We start from the raw sequence: 15,700 nt of genomic DNA, 5'->3' as shown, positions 1-15,700 counted from the left end.
ATAATGTTCGTGGCTTATGTTGGAGAACAATTTGTTAGGCATTATCCTGCCTCTCCCAAAATATGTTCATTGGGAGAGCCCTGAGTTTCTCATTGGGTCCAGATATTATTAGGCCGGGGTAGCATGAATTGAGAACACCATGAAGGCCGTGGTTGTGTTGTTATGACTCCAAGCTGGACAACACGTCTGAGATGCTGAGCAAGTTTCAAAACCGCCCAGCAGAAGGTGGAGTGCAGGGGCCAATGAGTGGCAGGAGAAGGCAGGTACCTTACTCAGTGTGAGTTTGACAGGGTAACGAAGGAAGACAGTATGATCATTTGTACTATTCAACCCCACCCCCACACCCGATACTGCTAATTCTTTTGGGATTTAGGCTGTTTTTAAAATGGCAATAGATGTGTAAAGGACATAATACTAGTTACAAAAGCAAGTGCAGAATAATACTCCTATGATGATAAATTATTATTATTTTATTATTATTTTAAAATATATTTTATTGATTTTTTACCGAGAGGAAGGAAGAGAGATAGAGAGCTAGAAATATTGATAAAAGAGAATCATCCATCAGCTGCCTCCTGCACACTCCTCACTGGGGATGTGTCTGCAACCAAGGTACATGCCCTTGACCGGAATCCACAGACTGACGCTCTATCCACTGAGCCAAACTGGTTTTGGCAGGATGATAAAAAAAAAAAACAACAACTATGCTATATGCTGTTTATTAATGTATGCAATAGTAGTATAAAAACATGATAGGACTGGTGAACATCAAATTCAAGATGGTGGTCATCCCTGGGGAGGAGGGCAAACAATGAGGTAGAGAGGGGAAATCCAGGCAGCTTCAACTGCCTCCAGTGGTTTTTATTTTATTTATTTATTTAGTGGTTTTTATTTTAAAAGGTTAAGCAAATATGACAGCATGTGGATTTATGTTGGTTAGTAGATGTGCTCATTATATTATAGCTTTCTGATATTTGAAATATTTCCCAATAAAAAAAATTTCCTACCAAGATTTTCTTCCCCCAAAACTGAAACAAGACAGCAGCCTCCTCTGCCAGCGGGCTCCTGTTAGAAGCTCCCTGACGGGGGAGAAGGCAGGGTTCTGCTCTGACCCCTCTCCAATCCATGTCTGTCTGTCCCAGATGTCTCCGCACTCCCTGACCTGCGTCACAGCCTCGCACTGGGATCGGCCGTACTCCAGAGAGGTGGCAGCCTTCCCGCTCGTAAGTTCTCCTCGGAAGCTGACTGTGCCAGCTGTGAGAGTGTCCCCGTGCCTGCGAGGGGCCATCGCCTACCCCGAGGGGCTCCCACTCTTAGTCTCCTAGTAACTCTCTGTGGGGCACACGGTGAAATGCGGGCCCCGACAAGGGAAGCCCACAGAGCGTGGACGTCTCTGAAGTGAGAGTCTGAGAATCTGCAGGGCACGCAGTGGAGGAAGTTTCAATAGGAGACCTTGTCAAGTAGATGTTTTCTCCCACCATCCAGCAGAGAGATGGCTCCAAATGCAATTATTTCTTTTTCTTTTCAATGTATTATGCCATATATATATATTTATATATTTATATATATATAATTGATTTCAGAGAGGAAGGAAGAGGGAGAGGTAGATAGAAACATCAGTGATGAGAACGAATTATTGATTAGCTGCCTCCTGCAAGACCCCCACTGGGGATTGAGCCCACAACCCAGGCATCTGCCCTTGAGTGGAATCAAACCTGGACCTTTCAGTTCGCAGGCGGATGCTCTATTCACTGAGCCAAACCAACTAGGGCTATTCATTTATTTATTTATTTATTTAATTTTTAAAAATAAATTTTATTGATTTTTTTTACAGAGAGGAAAGGAGAGGGAATAGAGAGCTGGAAACATCAATGAGAGAGAGAAACATTGATCAGCTGCCTCCTGCACACCTGCTACTGGGGATGTGCCTGCAACCAAGGTACATGCGCTTAACTGGAATCAAACCTGGTACCTTCAGTCAGCAGGCCGATGCTCTATCCACTGAGCTGAACCAGTTAGGGCTATTTCTTTTTCTTTTATGGTTCTCAGATGAATGAGAAGATGCTGTGTAGTTTGTTTGTTAGGATGAGAACATTTTAGTTTCTTATACTTTTTTGTTGTTAATCCTCACCCAAGGATATTTTTCCATTGATTTTTAGAGAGAGTATAAGGAAGGGGGAGAGACAGAGATCTATGTAGAGAGACACATCGATTGGTTACCACCTGTACGTGCCTCAACCAGGGCCAGGGAGGGATTCAACCTGCAACCATGTACATGCCCTTGACTGGAATCAAACATAGGACTCTTCAGTCTGCAGTCCGACATTCTATCCACCGAGCTAAACCAGCTAGGGCTAGCTTCGTAAACATTTTGGGCTAGTGGTATACTAGGCTGTGGGAGTATCATTGTAATATCCTTTCACAAGATAAACCTCTCAGGCCGAGACCGGTTTGGCTCAGTGGATAGAGCATTGGCCTGCGGACTGAAAGGTCCCAGGTTCGATTCTGGTCAAAGCCATGTACCCAGTAGGGGGTGTGCAAGAGGCAGCTGATTGATGATTCTCTTTCATCGATGTTTCTAATTCTCTATTCCTCTCTGTAAAAAAATCAATAAAATATATTAAAAAAAGAAGATAACCTCTCAGAATAGGGGGATATGGCAGAATATCTTTATCCTTTGTTCTTACAGCCCTTTGTGAAACCAGAGAACAAATTCTGGCCCACCATTGCCCGGATTGATGACATCTATGGAGATCAGCACCTGGTCTGCACCTGCCCGCCCATGGAGGTTTATGAGTCTCCATTTTCTGCACAGAAGAGGGCCTCTTCGTAGTCTCTCCTTGAGTCCCAGTGACTGACTTGAGGCCTCTCTCGGGAGCATTTGATTAGCAAAAACTGTTTCATCAAGTACCCCAGACTCACGCAGGGGTTTTATATACTGTGTATATTTTTATAATCTCTGTCACGGTAGTAAATGTAAATACCACAAGTGTAGTGAGTGGGAGCTCACTGTTGGAAGACTGATTTGCTTCCATGCCTCTGCCTCCACATGTAGCAGTTGATGTTGAAATTGCCTTGATTGGTGGCCGTTTTTAGGTTTTTTTTTTGCGTAGAAAATTTGGGGTGTGCTAGGAACTTTAACTTCCAATATAGCAAGTTCACAGACATTGTAGAGGCTATACTGATAGACATATTTTTGTTCCAAATAAGTCCTTAGGGACTGTGCCAACTGTGGAAAATCCCAGGGCAAATGTTTACATTTTGTATACACTGCGGAAATCTTCCTTCCAACTAATTTGCCTAATCATTAATAGCATTTGAATATCTTCTCTTTTTTCACGATTTTTTTTTATCTGCAATTATTAGTGTTCTAATAAAAGCATTTCAATTTGAAGAATGCCTTCTTGATCCAGTGTTCATTCTTTCATCCATGTCCAGGTTCAGAGGGACTTGAAGGGTAAGGAGAATCCCTCACCCACCAGCCACTGTTCCATTACCAGCTTTGTCTTTGGCTAAAGAAACAGTGTGTGTGCCTTGGTTAGCACTTTGGCCCTTTTTGTTAGAATCGTGTTAGTGAAACCCAACTACAGAAGTTTAATCGGACAGTAATTTATTTTTTCTTGTTTAACAGTAAGTCCAGAGGTAATAAGCCAAGGCCTAGTGCTCCTTGAGTCTTTCTGTTCTGCCTTGCTTTGTGTACAGTGTTCATCCTCAGTCCTGGATGGCTATTGCATATCCAGGCATCACATGCCATTCTAGATAGGAAAAGGGAGAGAAACTGAGAGACAAAAGGCAGATGCCACCCAAGTTGGCTTCTTCTGAAATGCTTTCCAAGAGGTTTCACCCAGGAATTTCTGCTTACCTTTAACTGGCCAGAACTGGTTTAAATTGCCTTTCCTAGCTGCAAGGGTTATGGGGAGGGCTTTTAGCTGGGCATGTTACTGCCCCAAAGAAAACCAGGAGTTTCTTAATTGAAGAAAGAGGGAAGAATGGGTTTCAGGTTGGCAAGTAGCATGCGTGCCACAAATGTTTCTCCTAGAAATAGCAAACACTGCAGATGGTCTTCCCTGATAGTTATTGAGCATGTACGCTAGCCCTGACTACGTGGTTTCTCGTGTGGCAGCTATTATGATGGTGATCTGGACAAAGGTCTGGGTGCTCTACTGAACGCTCTACAAGTGGTCCACTTACTCTCACACTTTAAAACAAAGTTTGTGAAACAATTTATTTCAGCCAACTAAACAGAGATGGGATCCATGGCTCTTTTTTAGCATATGTTTTTATTTGTTGGTTGCTTTTAGAGAGAAGGGAGAGAGACCCATGGACTTGTTCCACTTATTTATGCATTCGTTGGTTGATTCTTGTATGTGCCCTGACCTTGGACTGAACCCACAGCCTTGGTATATTAGGACAGCGCTCCAACCAACCGAGCTACCTGGCCAGGGCTAACAAAATAATTAAATGATTACTGCCTATGGAGTACTTCTAGGAGTCAGGTACTATTCTAAGTGTTTAAAACATAGGAGATCAAGATGCGAGTGCCGCTCTGGGGTGCAAGAAGGCCTCTGGGACATGTGGTTTAGAAGCTGAGATTCTAGAGCATTTAGCGGTTCCCAGGGCTTCCCGACAGACATGTTGGCTCAGACATGGACAGGCTTAGAGGTGTTTCCCAGGGCAGTGATTTTTCAAACCTTCGTGTGATCACCGGGAGGGCTTGTTGATGCAGAACGCTGGGTGAGCCCAGGCACCAAGTCTGATTCAGTAGGTCTGGGGCAGGGCCAGTTTCCATTTCTAACAAGTTCCAGGTATTGCCTCTCAGCTTCCTTTGTTCACATTTCATGAAAATTTCCAGAACTCTAAGCTTTTAAAGGACAATGAGGTCGGGAAAGATGCTGAACTTAGTCACCCTTGTATTTTTTCGAATATAGTTTTTATTGATTTCAGAGAGGGAGGGAGAGAGGGAGGGAGGGAGGGAGGGAGGGAAGGAGAGAGAGAGAGAGAGAGAGAGAGAGAGAGAGAGAGAGAGAGAGAGAGAGAGAGAGAAACATCAATGATGGGAATCATTGATTGGCTGCCTCTTGCACACCCCACAGTGGGGACTGAGCCCACAACCAAGGCATATGCCATTGACCAGAATCAAACCTGGGACCTTTCAGTCCACAGGCTGATGCTCTACCCACTGAGCCAAGCCAGACAGGGCCACTCTTGTATTTTTTTATGCAAATCTTACTATTTTGAGAGGAAATCCCTCTTTGTTGGCTTTGGCCAAGGCTCCTAGGGCTGGAGGAGACTGCGAGCCAGTGCCACCGTGCTTCAGCCTCGCTCTCTGATCTGCTACCCTCACTCCTGCCAGCACTGAAGCAAGGAAGCCTTTTATTTATTTATTTTTAGATCAAAATGTCAGTTTTTGGGAATAAAGCTGATTGGAGACTGTTTTTGTTTTTTTTTTTTTTTTAAGATCTCTAGCCAGAGGGCTTGCTCTCCATTTTGCCTTTGATGCTTCCCCGTCTAAGCCTGGGACTCCCACCCCAAGGAGTCTGAGTCTGACGGACACACTGACCCAGGATTGCTGCCCTGCCAACCCCAGGTTTCCCCGGTGCTGGTGTAGTAACATGAGTGGATGGAAGCCATTAGCCGCCTTCTTTATGGAGAGCAGTGAGAGGCAGGCCTGTGACATTAGCTGAGGCCCTTCCACAAAGAAAACAGGAATCCAGGAAGCAGGAGTTGGTGCCCAGTACGGAGTACACTAGTTTTGTAAATCGCGTTATTTTCTTGCTGGGGGAGGGGGGAGGGGGCTGCAGGGGCCAGGGTAGCAATGAGAATACTCGCTGTGTCCTCAGACTGCTTTTGGTCATATCCCAGCTCCCCTATATCCTAACTGTCCGATCTTGGAGAAGATAATTAACATCTCTGAGCCAAGACTCCTTATCTGTGAAATGATACCGCCTACAACTCCCAGGCGAGTATTCAATAGTGTTCTGAGCAGGGCCTGGCACAAAGTGAGTGAACGTTGGCTCTTATTATTCTCACCCTCACGTAGGGCCTTGCGTCCTACACTGCACCTCCCTGCCCCAGGGCAGGAGCCCCACCAGATCTGATGTACCTCAAGTTCAGATCATCTGCTCCCTTTGTTTTCCATTCCTAATTGTCGTTTTCCTCTGCATTGCCAGACTAAGTGAAAAGAACATGGGCTGTGACTTCACACAGATATGGATGAGATTCTCAGGTAGGCCCATGGTTCTGAGACAATAGACAAAATTCTCTTATCCTTTCTGCACTTCAGTTTCTTAAGGTATAAAATAGCAATGATAAAAGGACTTACCTCAATCAGGCTTGTTATGAGGATTAAATGGCATGGTAACACAGAGTACTTAGCATAGTGTCTGGCACCAGAAATCATGACAAATTCAGCAAAAACTGAATGAGCCACCAGGTACCTACCAGGCACCAGGTAAACAAGATAAGGCCTTTCACGGAGCATCAATTCCAGATGGGTAAACAGACAACACATTAAGTAAGATTTCACAAGGTGAAATGCTCTTTGTAATACAGAAACTACCGTGGTTCCTGGGGGGGGGGGGGGGGGGGGGGAATGGACCGACCCCTTTATATTGGGTGGGCAGGGAAGGATTCTCAGAAAGCTGCCTTTTAGGAGAAAATCTGAACAAAAAGAAGCCAGCCATGACACAGTGTGGGGGAGGAGAGGGTAGTTATTTAGAAAGAGAAGCATATTCGAAAATTTTAATATCTACATTTTAACATTTGTTTTCAATCTCATATGTAAGTGGTTTTAATCCCTGGGAAATAGGGAGGGAAGGAAGATGAGGAATAAAAGCTGGGTTTGAGGCAAGGTGTGCAAATCTTGCTGGAAGTCAAAATGGGGAGGGGGTGTTTGAGCCTAGAGTCAAGATCATGAAAAATAAAATTAGGGTCCAGAGAAGAAGGGGCCCCTGACTCGGGTGGAAGGCTTTGAGGAAAAGGGGGGAAAGTGTGTGTGTGTGTGTGTGTGTGTGTGTGTGTGTGTGTGTGTGTTAGGAAGGGGTACCTGTGTTAGGAAGGGAGGAAGCATTTGTAAAGGAGGGAGTAGGAATGGAAGTGGGAGAAGATGCAGGTTATGAACAGGAAAAAATGGGAGAGGAGGTAGATAAGGGAATGAGAAAGAATTAAGGTGTGAAAGTGGAAGAAAAATGATGGCAAATGAAAGAAGAGTCAGGAAGTGGGAGGGGACAAGAGATGGTGGGAGAAGGGGGTCCAGAGCATGAGCAACAAGCCCAGGAGGACTCCCTGGAATCAGGAAGAGAGATCACGAGAATGGGGAAGGGAGGGGATGAAAAGTCAGTTTAAGACGGTAGAGGGGGAGGAGGTCCCAAGTTTGAGAGGGGGGCAGGCAAGGGAGAAACAGATCTGGGGTCCAAATCCCAGGATGAGAAAGAGCACAGTGAGCACCAGACAACAGAGCAAAGGCCAGGGAGTGGGCCAGCCTGTCAGTAAAGGGGCTGAGGGAGGACCCCAAGCACTGGACGGAAAGATGTGTGGGAGAGTAGGGTCCTCAGAGAAAAAGAGCCAGGAAGTCTTCTTTTGGAAACCAACGAGGCAGAATGATTCAACTGAGGGGACCAAGTGGGAGAAAATGCCAATGCCAGAGGCTAGAGTGTCTTTGAAGGTGAAATGTGAGCACGCACAGCAGCAGGCCCTGAGGACAGGGCTGGTGGACACTTCCCAAGACCGCAGAGGCTGAGCTGAGGGGCTGGCGGACCCACTTGTGCATTGCTGTGATGTATGTAGGCAGGCGTCCTGACATGTGATTAATGTGGAGTGTTTGTGTGCCTGTGTATGATGTGCTTTTCCTTCCTTCTGTTCATATGCAATTCCAGTGCTGGCTTCACTGAGCACTTGTTTTCACCTCCCACCCTCACTCCCAGCCTTCATACCTGTCCCCATGTTCCACCTGGAGCTTCTCCCAGTCTCCTCACCTTTCACACATACAGCTAGCTCCCTGGCGATGGCCCTACGTCCCCGATATGAAAGTTACAATTCTGGCTGTCACATCACCTACCCCAAAGTGTGTTTGGAAATGCAGTTAATTTGGAGAAGGTCTCTGGTGCATGTAAGTAGCAGTTATTGGGTGCCTTTTCCATACAAGAGTGCTGATTGGTAGATTATGGCTTAATTGGTTTTACAGGCTAACCTGGGAATCTAGCCACTCCCTCTACATCATTTCCTATAGGAAATATTTGTACAAACAAGATCATTTCATTTTTAACCTACATCAAGTCACAGGCCATGGCTGTCATTTTACAAATTAACATCTATGATGCAGGTTGGAGATGGCCTGCAATTCTTCTGAATTCAAAAGAATTGATGGTAGAGTAGAAGAAATCAACTCTAAGCTATTTAAAAAAATATATTTTTATTGATTTTTTACAGAGAGGAAGAGAGATGGAGAGTTAGAAACATCGATGAGAGAGAATCATCGATCAGCTGCCTCTTGCACACCCCTCACTGGGGATGTGCCCGCAACCAATGTACATGCCCTTGATTGGAATCGAACCTGGGACCCTTCAGTCCGCAGACTGACGCTCTATCCACTGAGCCAAACCAGTTTCAGCCTAAGCTATTTTTTTAATGGGCTGTTAGGACTTTCAGGTGTCTAGACCTCTTTTAAGCGGTTAGGGTTTTTAAAACTGATGCAAGAGAGAAATTTTAGTGTGCTTTTGATACAATTGTGCATTTTGATATTAGTAAATATGTTTGTATGGTTCGAGTGTGACATTTCAAATTTCCTACAAAAGCACTTCTGAAGATTATTAGGAAAAAAACACACAAAGACTTGGTGAGATTTAAGTGCTTTAAATAGCAGCCAAACTTCCCCCAAACAGGGTGGAATCCCGGGCACCAGGAGTGATGTCAGGTGTCCTAAAAAAAATTCAGATTTCCCGCCCCAAAGGTGCTGCCACTGGGACCTAATCCTTTTTAAAGACTGGCATAAAGAATGGGGAAAAAAAAAAGTAACTCACTTCCATTTACTACCTTTTATCCAACGTGAACTACACAGGAATATGAGTTTCTCAAAATAGAAGAACTAAATGCTTTTATTGGTTAAAAGAAGCTGCTTCAAATGCATTCCAAAAGACAATGAGGAAAATGCTTCCCATGAAAGGAGACAGTTGGGTAGGCTGATAAATAAACTTGCAAATAGCGAAGGAGTGAGTGTTGGACGTGATGCCAGCCATGTGGGGAGGTGTAGGGGAGGAGTGTGGTGAGTTAGCACTATTTCTGTGTTTTGTCAAAAAGAGAGCCTTTCACCTGGGACTCTCATGGAGTCTGCCACTGAGAAATGCTATTAATCTGAAGCCTAATGCCAGGGAGCATGAGGCAGTTCTGGAGGAGTGGCACAGTTAAGCAGGCTCAATACAGTCCTTAAACAATTTCATTATTTCCCAGTTTCATTTAAGAATGCAGCCCCTGGTTGTTATAATTATGAAAATGAGAAGAGTCTTTGAAAGAAATGATGTGCGATACAACAACCACACGGGTATTCTTAGATGAAACTCAGTCACACTGCACATTAGATCTCTTTCAAAGTGCCCAAACCTGGTTTTCAAAGGGCAAAAGGATGTAATAGAACTTAGAAATAAGGAACACAGTGAAGCAGGGAAAGTAGTGGAAAAGTAACACACAGTGTTGAGTTTATAGTCTAAGTCTGCTGCTGACTGCCTGTGACCTAGGCGATTAACTCTGAAACCACTGCCTTGTCTGTAAAATGGAGGTAAGACCATTTACTTCACGCGTTTTGAGTAGTAAGTGAAATAATGTATGAGGAGATACTGGTAGCATTTCTTTTTTGAGAAACTGAACAGGAGTGTGAAATATTGTCATCTCTGGTTCAAAGACATGGATATGATGGTGAAACATTCCTCTTTCCCCCATAAAAAAAATAGCAACTAAACCAGCTGGGGGGGGCATCGATCTATGAACCAGGAAGTCACGGCACATGCCTGGCTTGTGGGCTCAATCCCCAGTGGGGGGCGTGTAGGAGGCGGCTGATCAATGATTCTCATCACTGATGTCTATTTTTTTTAAAATGTTTTTGTTATCTGAGGATATTTTCCCATTATTTTTAAAAAATATATTTTTATTGATTTCAGAGAGGGAGGGAAATATCAATGATGAGAATCATTGATTGGCTGCCTTCTACATGCCCTCTGGGGATCAAACTAGCAACCTGGGAATGTGCCCTGACTGGGAATCGAACCATGACCTCCTACTTCATAGGCCAATGCTCAACCACTGTGCCACACTGGCTGGGCAGTGCTTAAGATTTCGTATTGTTACAGAATTTACCAGGTGACCCCCAAATATGGGATGGGACTTCTGGACCTTGTGCAGGCTTTGCAAATAGCCCCATGTGTTGGGGTGGGGGCTGTGAGACCTCATCTTAAGGCCTGGCCTGGCGCCAGTGCTGATAACTCTGTCTGGGGGTTGAGTATTGTTCATGGTTTATGGCCTCTCTAAAATGGGAGTAGTACTTAGGTAAACAGGTCTTGCAGGACCAGATAATTAAAGAAGGGGCAGTGACTAGACTATAGGCTAACAAGAATGTGCATTAGGTTACTGGCACAGATTCAGATTGCTAGCCCCCAAAAATGTCTCCCTTTCCCCACCAGTATTAGTTCTTGTTACTGAAAATCAAAGAGTGAAAAATCGTACAAGAATATCTGTATCAATACAACTAAAAAAGGACAAACATCATTGAGAACCATCTGAAATCTGGCCGAATGGTTATGTGCATGTAAAGTACAGCGTAGGGAATACAGTCAGTAATACTCTAATAACTATGAATAGTATTAGACTGGTAGATTTATCCACGTGATCATTTAGTAAGTTACACCAGTGTAATGTCTAATCACTGGGTGTATACCTAAAAAGTAATACAATATTGTATGTCAACTGAAACTGAAGAACGGCTTAATTTAAAAAGAAACTCTGTATAATATTGTATATTGAATACATATCATTATATATTTGTCCAAACCCATAGAATGTATAATACTAAGAGTGAATCCTAATGTAAACTGCGGACTTTGGGTAAGAATGATGTGTTAATATAGGTTCATCAATTGTAACAAATGACTGCTCTGGTGGAGGACAGAGATAATGGGGGAGGTTGCAGAGAGAGCAAGGAACATATGAAAACTTCTGTACCTTCCTCTCAGTTTTACTATGAACCTAAAACTACTACAGAAAATAAAACATCTTTAAAAAAAATACCTGTATCAATAAAAATCAATTGTACATGAAATACTCTGGAAATGACTGATTCTTAAGTGCATGTACTACAAGCCAGACAAACGTAAAACAGTGAAGCAAGATGAGCTATTCTGCTGGTCATAAAATATTTATTAAGGTATACTTTCGGGAGCAGTGAATATAAAATTTAGGATCACAATATGAAGCAATTTCAGCCCTCTCAAAAGTCAGCCCAGTCCTCAATGCTCTGCAGATGTAAAACCACTGGTGAGACTCAATAAAAGCAGTTTGACTATACAGAAGACTCTTTTCATAAACAGTTACAATCAGAGCATCCAAATACTTCTTTTAAGTGCAAAACCACACATTACAATGCAGCAACAATGCATTCATATTGTTCTCATTAGTCATTAGTAGTCAACTTGCATAAAACACCAGAAAAAAGCACAATGGAGCTCACAAAATGGGCTAAAAAATGAACCTTTTCTTGTAAAACACACATTGTAATGGAAGATATTAAAAATGTATTTTGCACACACTACAGAAGCTGCGTTCATTCCAACGATCTCAAGTGTCATTTCCTTTTCTGTAAAATCAAATTACATGAACTAGGCACAACTAATATCTGGGAGGCAGTGTGTAGCTAAAATTTCATTTAACTAATTATTCAATGATTTAAAAATCCCCATAAATCTTTTCTGTCCTGAGGTAGTTGCAAAATAAATCATAACTTGGATATCAACTAGAGCTGAGGCTTCAACTTCTACTCATTACAACTAGTTGTTACTGACAGGAACTACCTTTTGATATTTAAAAGACAGTTGAGAAATGGGCCTCTTAACTACACACACAAGATGATGGCTATGTAGGAAAAGAGGATTAGCTGCTTCAGAACATGAGAGATATGGTCCAACATTGCTTCCACCCCTACCCACCCTCAACCACTTTAGATTCTTTACTGTCCAAAAAAATCACCAGGAGCAACACAGTGGTTGTAGACAGATCATCGTCCTTTGCTGTAGCCAGGAAAGAAAAGGTCAAGTAGAGTCTGCAGACTCTCATTGGGAATCATGATGTAATTCTGGCCAAGATCATGCCGGCAAGCAGGGCAGGAGAAAACTTGAGCCTTAAAGGAACGCTGCAAACAATCCTAAGGTAAAAAACAAAACAAAAATCCAAAAATACATTCAATTTCATCTGGTAAAGCATGGAGAAAAGGATTCAACAATTTATGCTTTTAAATAATAATTAGAAACGTACTGTTTAGCAACAAGAAAAACATAAAAGATGAAAAACCATTAAAGGCCTGAATCTATACTATGAACATGAGTCTATAGACATGGCTTTAGCTCTACCTCTAGCACAGCAATTTTCAATTTTCAACTTCCTTTTTTATCTTATGGCACACACAAACTAATTACTAAAATTCTGAAGCATACCAAAAAAAAAAAAAAAAAAAAAAAGCAGCATTTTTTTTTTTTTTTTAATTGATTTGTGGGGGTAGGGGAGCTAAGAGTTAAGAGACTTTTTAAAATATCAGGTACCTAAACTTGTCTATAAAAAATTCTGGTACCAAGAATTAACCAACCAGACACAACCTATTGTGCACATGACCAATAAGATGCAAACTCTATTATACGACCTATATATTATTTATGGTTTGAGACAGGGCATCAGGGCATTCACACTGGATGGCTATTGTTGTATTAGCTGTTGTCATTTTTTAAATTTTAGCTGTTATATATATATATATAGATAGACAGACAGACAATCTAAGAAAAAAAAGAGGTCACTGCCCCTGACAAAACAGTCAGGTATTGCACATTTTAAAAATTCTTGCAGCACACCAATTGAAATCACCATTCTAGAACATACTGTGAGAGTTCAGGTAAATGATTCAACTTTTGTGTGCTTTAATTTCCTCATCCAGTAAAATAAGAGTGTTAAAGATTATGGTTCTCACTAGCCTCATCTTCTAGGTTGGATTTTAACCCTGTTCTTTTCTGATAGAGCACATAAAGAAAAAAAACAAAAAACAAAACCCTGCTTAGAACTAATCACTTAACTTAGCTCAGGGCACAAAACCACCAAGGAGTAGAGCAAGATTCCAACCTTGTTTTTACTAGGGCTCAAATTTTCCTTTCACAACACATTATTCAACTCCTCTGAGCATGCTGCAAGATAGAATCTGTTTTAGATCCCCTTATATACTTGCAACTATTTAAGTTTACACTAATCTATACGAAACATATGAAAGGTATAATAAAAAAACGCAACGTCATCTATTTCTCTTCTCCATTTCAACCTCTTCCTAACAATGCCAAACATGATAGAATACCTCAACTGTACATATATTTGATTTACTATTACTATCTAATTAAAACATGCCCTTACCACTAATATAATAAAATGCTTCTGAACTGGCAAGGTTCTATGACTATTTTGTTTTATGGAAAAATGCTTCTTCACATGGTAGAAACAGTTTTGGAGGTCAGTGTGCCTTCTGGAAAATAAGGGAAAACGGGAAAGAAATTCTACTTACTTTACAGACATTGTGGAGGCAATCTGTTGTTACAGGCTGGTAAACTAGCTCCTGGCAGCAGACACACATAAAGGACTGTTCCAATTTTTTCAGAAAATTCTAGATGATATCCAAAAGGAAGAACAAATAGGTTAGCATTTCATAACATATTAATAAAATGCAAAATGATTTTTTAAAGTGTCTGTTACATTTAATGGTTTTAATTAAGAAAAAATCAAGTAGTGATTGCAATGATTAGCAAACATGTAACAGAAACGGGAAAAAAAAAACAATTCATAAGATATACACATTAGTTTTAAATCTCAGAATTGGGTTGGAAAGATTGCAAAGTCAAACATGTAACATTAAAATCTAAATGCCGCCCACACAAACCTCACGTTTCAGAGATTATTTTTCACTGTTAAAAAATATTATGGCTCATGGACACAGACAACAGTGTGGTGACTGTGTGGATGGGAGACTGGGGTGGTGGAGGTACAAGAGGGTATATGGGGGATAAATGGCAATGTAAAAAAACAAAAAACACAACACAACAAAATTAAATAAAGAATAAAAATCACAAACAGCTTGTTTCAAGATCATTATATACATCTTCCAAAAAGCTATATGATATTCCAGTATATAAAAATGCATTATTTATTCAATCTTTTGCTACAAAACGTGAATATTAATTTAAGCTTAAAAAAAAAAAAAAAGTGCAGTGAGTAGTAATACTCTATAATATCTAAGACCCCAAAGAATCAACATATTTTCCTAGGACCATTTTCTGTAATATTTTGTCTCAACCCCAAAGTCCCATATTTCCCTCATGCTAATGTGTACTCAAATTGGGACTAAATTAATAAAAGTGAGAGTAAGAGAAAGCAAATGTGATCCAATGGGTGTTCTACACTCTTCAAACAAGTAATGTTCTGCCCAAACTTTTTGTTTCTTTTAAATTAGGATAAGCAGTTTTTTGAATAGTCACAAGGATAATTCTCCATTCAGTTATTTTTAGTAGAAAAGGAGTATATTTTATGTTATTGTAATAGAAAAGTAATATTTACAAGAATTTCAAGTAAAAAGAAAAAAATCAAAGATCCCAAAGTGTAAGACAAATACCATATGATCTCACTTATATGTGGAATCTAAACAAACAAACAAACAAAAAACCAACCTAACCTCATAAATGTAGAGGACAAATTAGTGGCTGCCAGGGGTGAGGTTGGGGGTAAGTTAAATGGGTTAAGAGTCAAAAGGTACAAACTTCTAGTTATAAAGTAAATAACTCCTGGTGATATAATATGCAGCATAGTGACTATCTACACTAATAAAAGAGAAATATGCAAATTGACCGTACCTCTGCAACACTCATAATAATGATGACTATCTCTGAAACAAAAGCAACACAAAAACTCTTAAGAGAGTTCCCTTTAAATATAGGTAGTAAGCACATACAGTTTGGCTGTGGTGGTTCAGTGGTTGAGTGTCAACTTATGAACCAGGAAATTCTTGGTCAGGGCACATGCCTGGATTGGTGCTTAATCCCCAATCATGCAGGAGGCAGCTGATCAATGATTCTCTCTCATCACTGATGTTGCTATTTCTCTCTCCCTCTCCCCTTCTTCTCTAAAATCAATAAAAAAATAAGAAAGCACATATATTCATTAATCCCATTTTGGACATATGAGAAAATCTGGCTAATGCAGAGAGAAAGAAAATAAATATTGGAAAGAAATTACTAAAAGATGATAAGATGGAATTTCAAAAGAGGATATTAGAGGTCACCAAAAATAGCTTCAGGTCACAATACTTGTGGAGGGAAAACAAAAAGAAAAGTAACTATATTACACATAACAAGGGGTTAATGTTTAATAAAATAGAAGATTTGAATTTGTAAGTAAAATTTAAGACAATAAAAACAAATGA

At 41.1% G+C, this 15,700-nt stretch overlaps 2 protein-coding genes across 4 annotated transcripts in view; one reads left to right on the top strand and one right to left on the bottom strand.

Moving 5' to 3' along the window:
* The window catches only part of GLDC (glycine decarboxylase), a 76,316-nt gene extending 72,915 nt beyond the window's left edge, over positions 1 to 3,401 (top strand). For both annotated transcript variants that reach the window (XR_014796390.1, XM_084899586.1), the window contains 2 exons: positions 1,143 to 1,223; positions 2,690 to 3,401. Coding sequence is in view for 1 of the 2 variants with exons in the window: in XM_084899586.1 (XP_084755712.1) it covers positions 1,143 to 1,223; positions 2,690 to 2,833 (225 nt within the window). In the remaining variant the exon portion in view is untranslated. The remainder of the gene's footprint in view (positions 1 to 1,142; positions 1,224 to 2,689) is intronic.
* Positions 3,402 to 11,377: 7,976 nt separating this feature from the next.
* The window catches only part of UHRF2 (ubiquitin like with PHD and ring finger domains 2), a 49,049-nt gene continuing 44,726 nt past the window's right edge, over positions 11,378 to 15,700 (bottom strand). For both annotated transcript variants that reach the window (XM_084899589.1, XM_084899590.1), the window contains 2 exons: positions 13,793 to 13,891; positions 11,378 to 12,400 (listed from right to left, as the gene is read on the bottom strand). In XM_084899589.1, the coding sequence (XP_084755715.1) occupies positions 12,254 to 12,400; positions 13,793 to 13,891 (246 nt within the window). In that variant the 3' untranslated portion in view covers positions 11,378 to 12,253. The remainder of the gene's footprint in view (positions 12,401 to 13,792; positions 13,892 to 15,700) is intronic.

The sequence above is a fragment of the Pipistrellus hanaki genome (assembly GCF_964339955.1).
Source record: "Pipistrellus hanaki genome assembly, chromosome: 11".
Lineage (NCBI taxonomy): Eukaryota > Metazoa > Chordata > Mammalia > Chiroptera > Vespertilionidae > Pipistrellus > Pipistrellus hanaki.
Note: the sequence above shows the minus strand (reverse complement) of the source record. Positions and strands in the feature narration are given on the sequence as shown.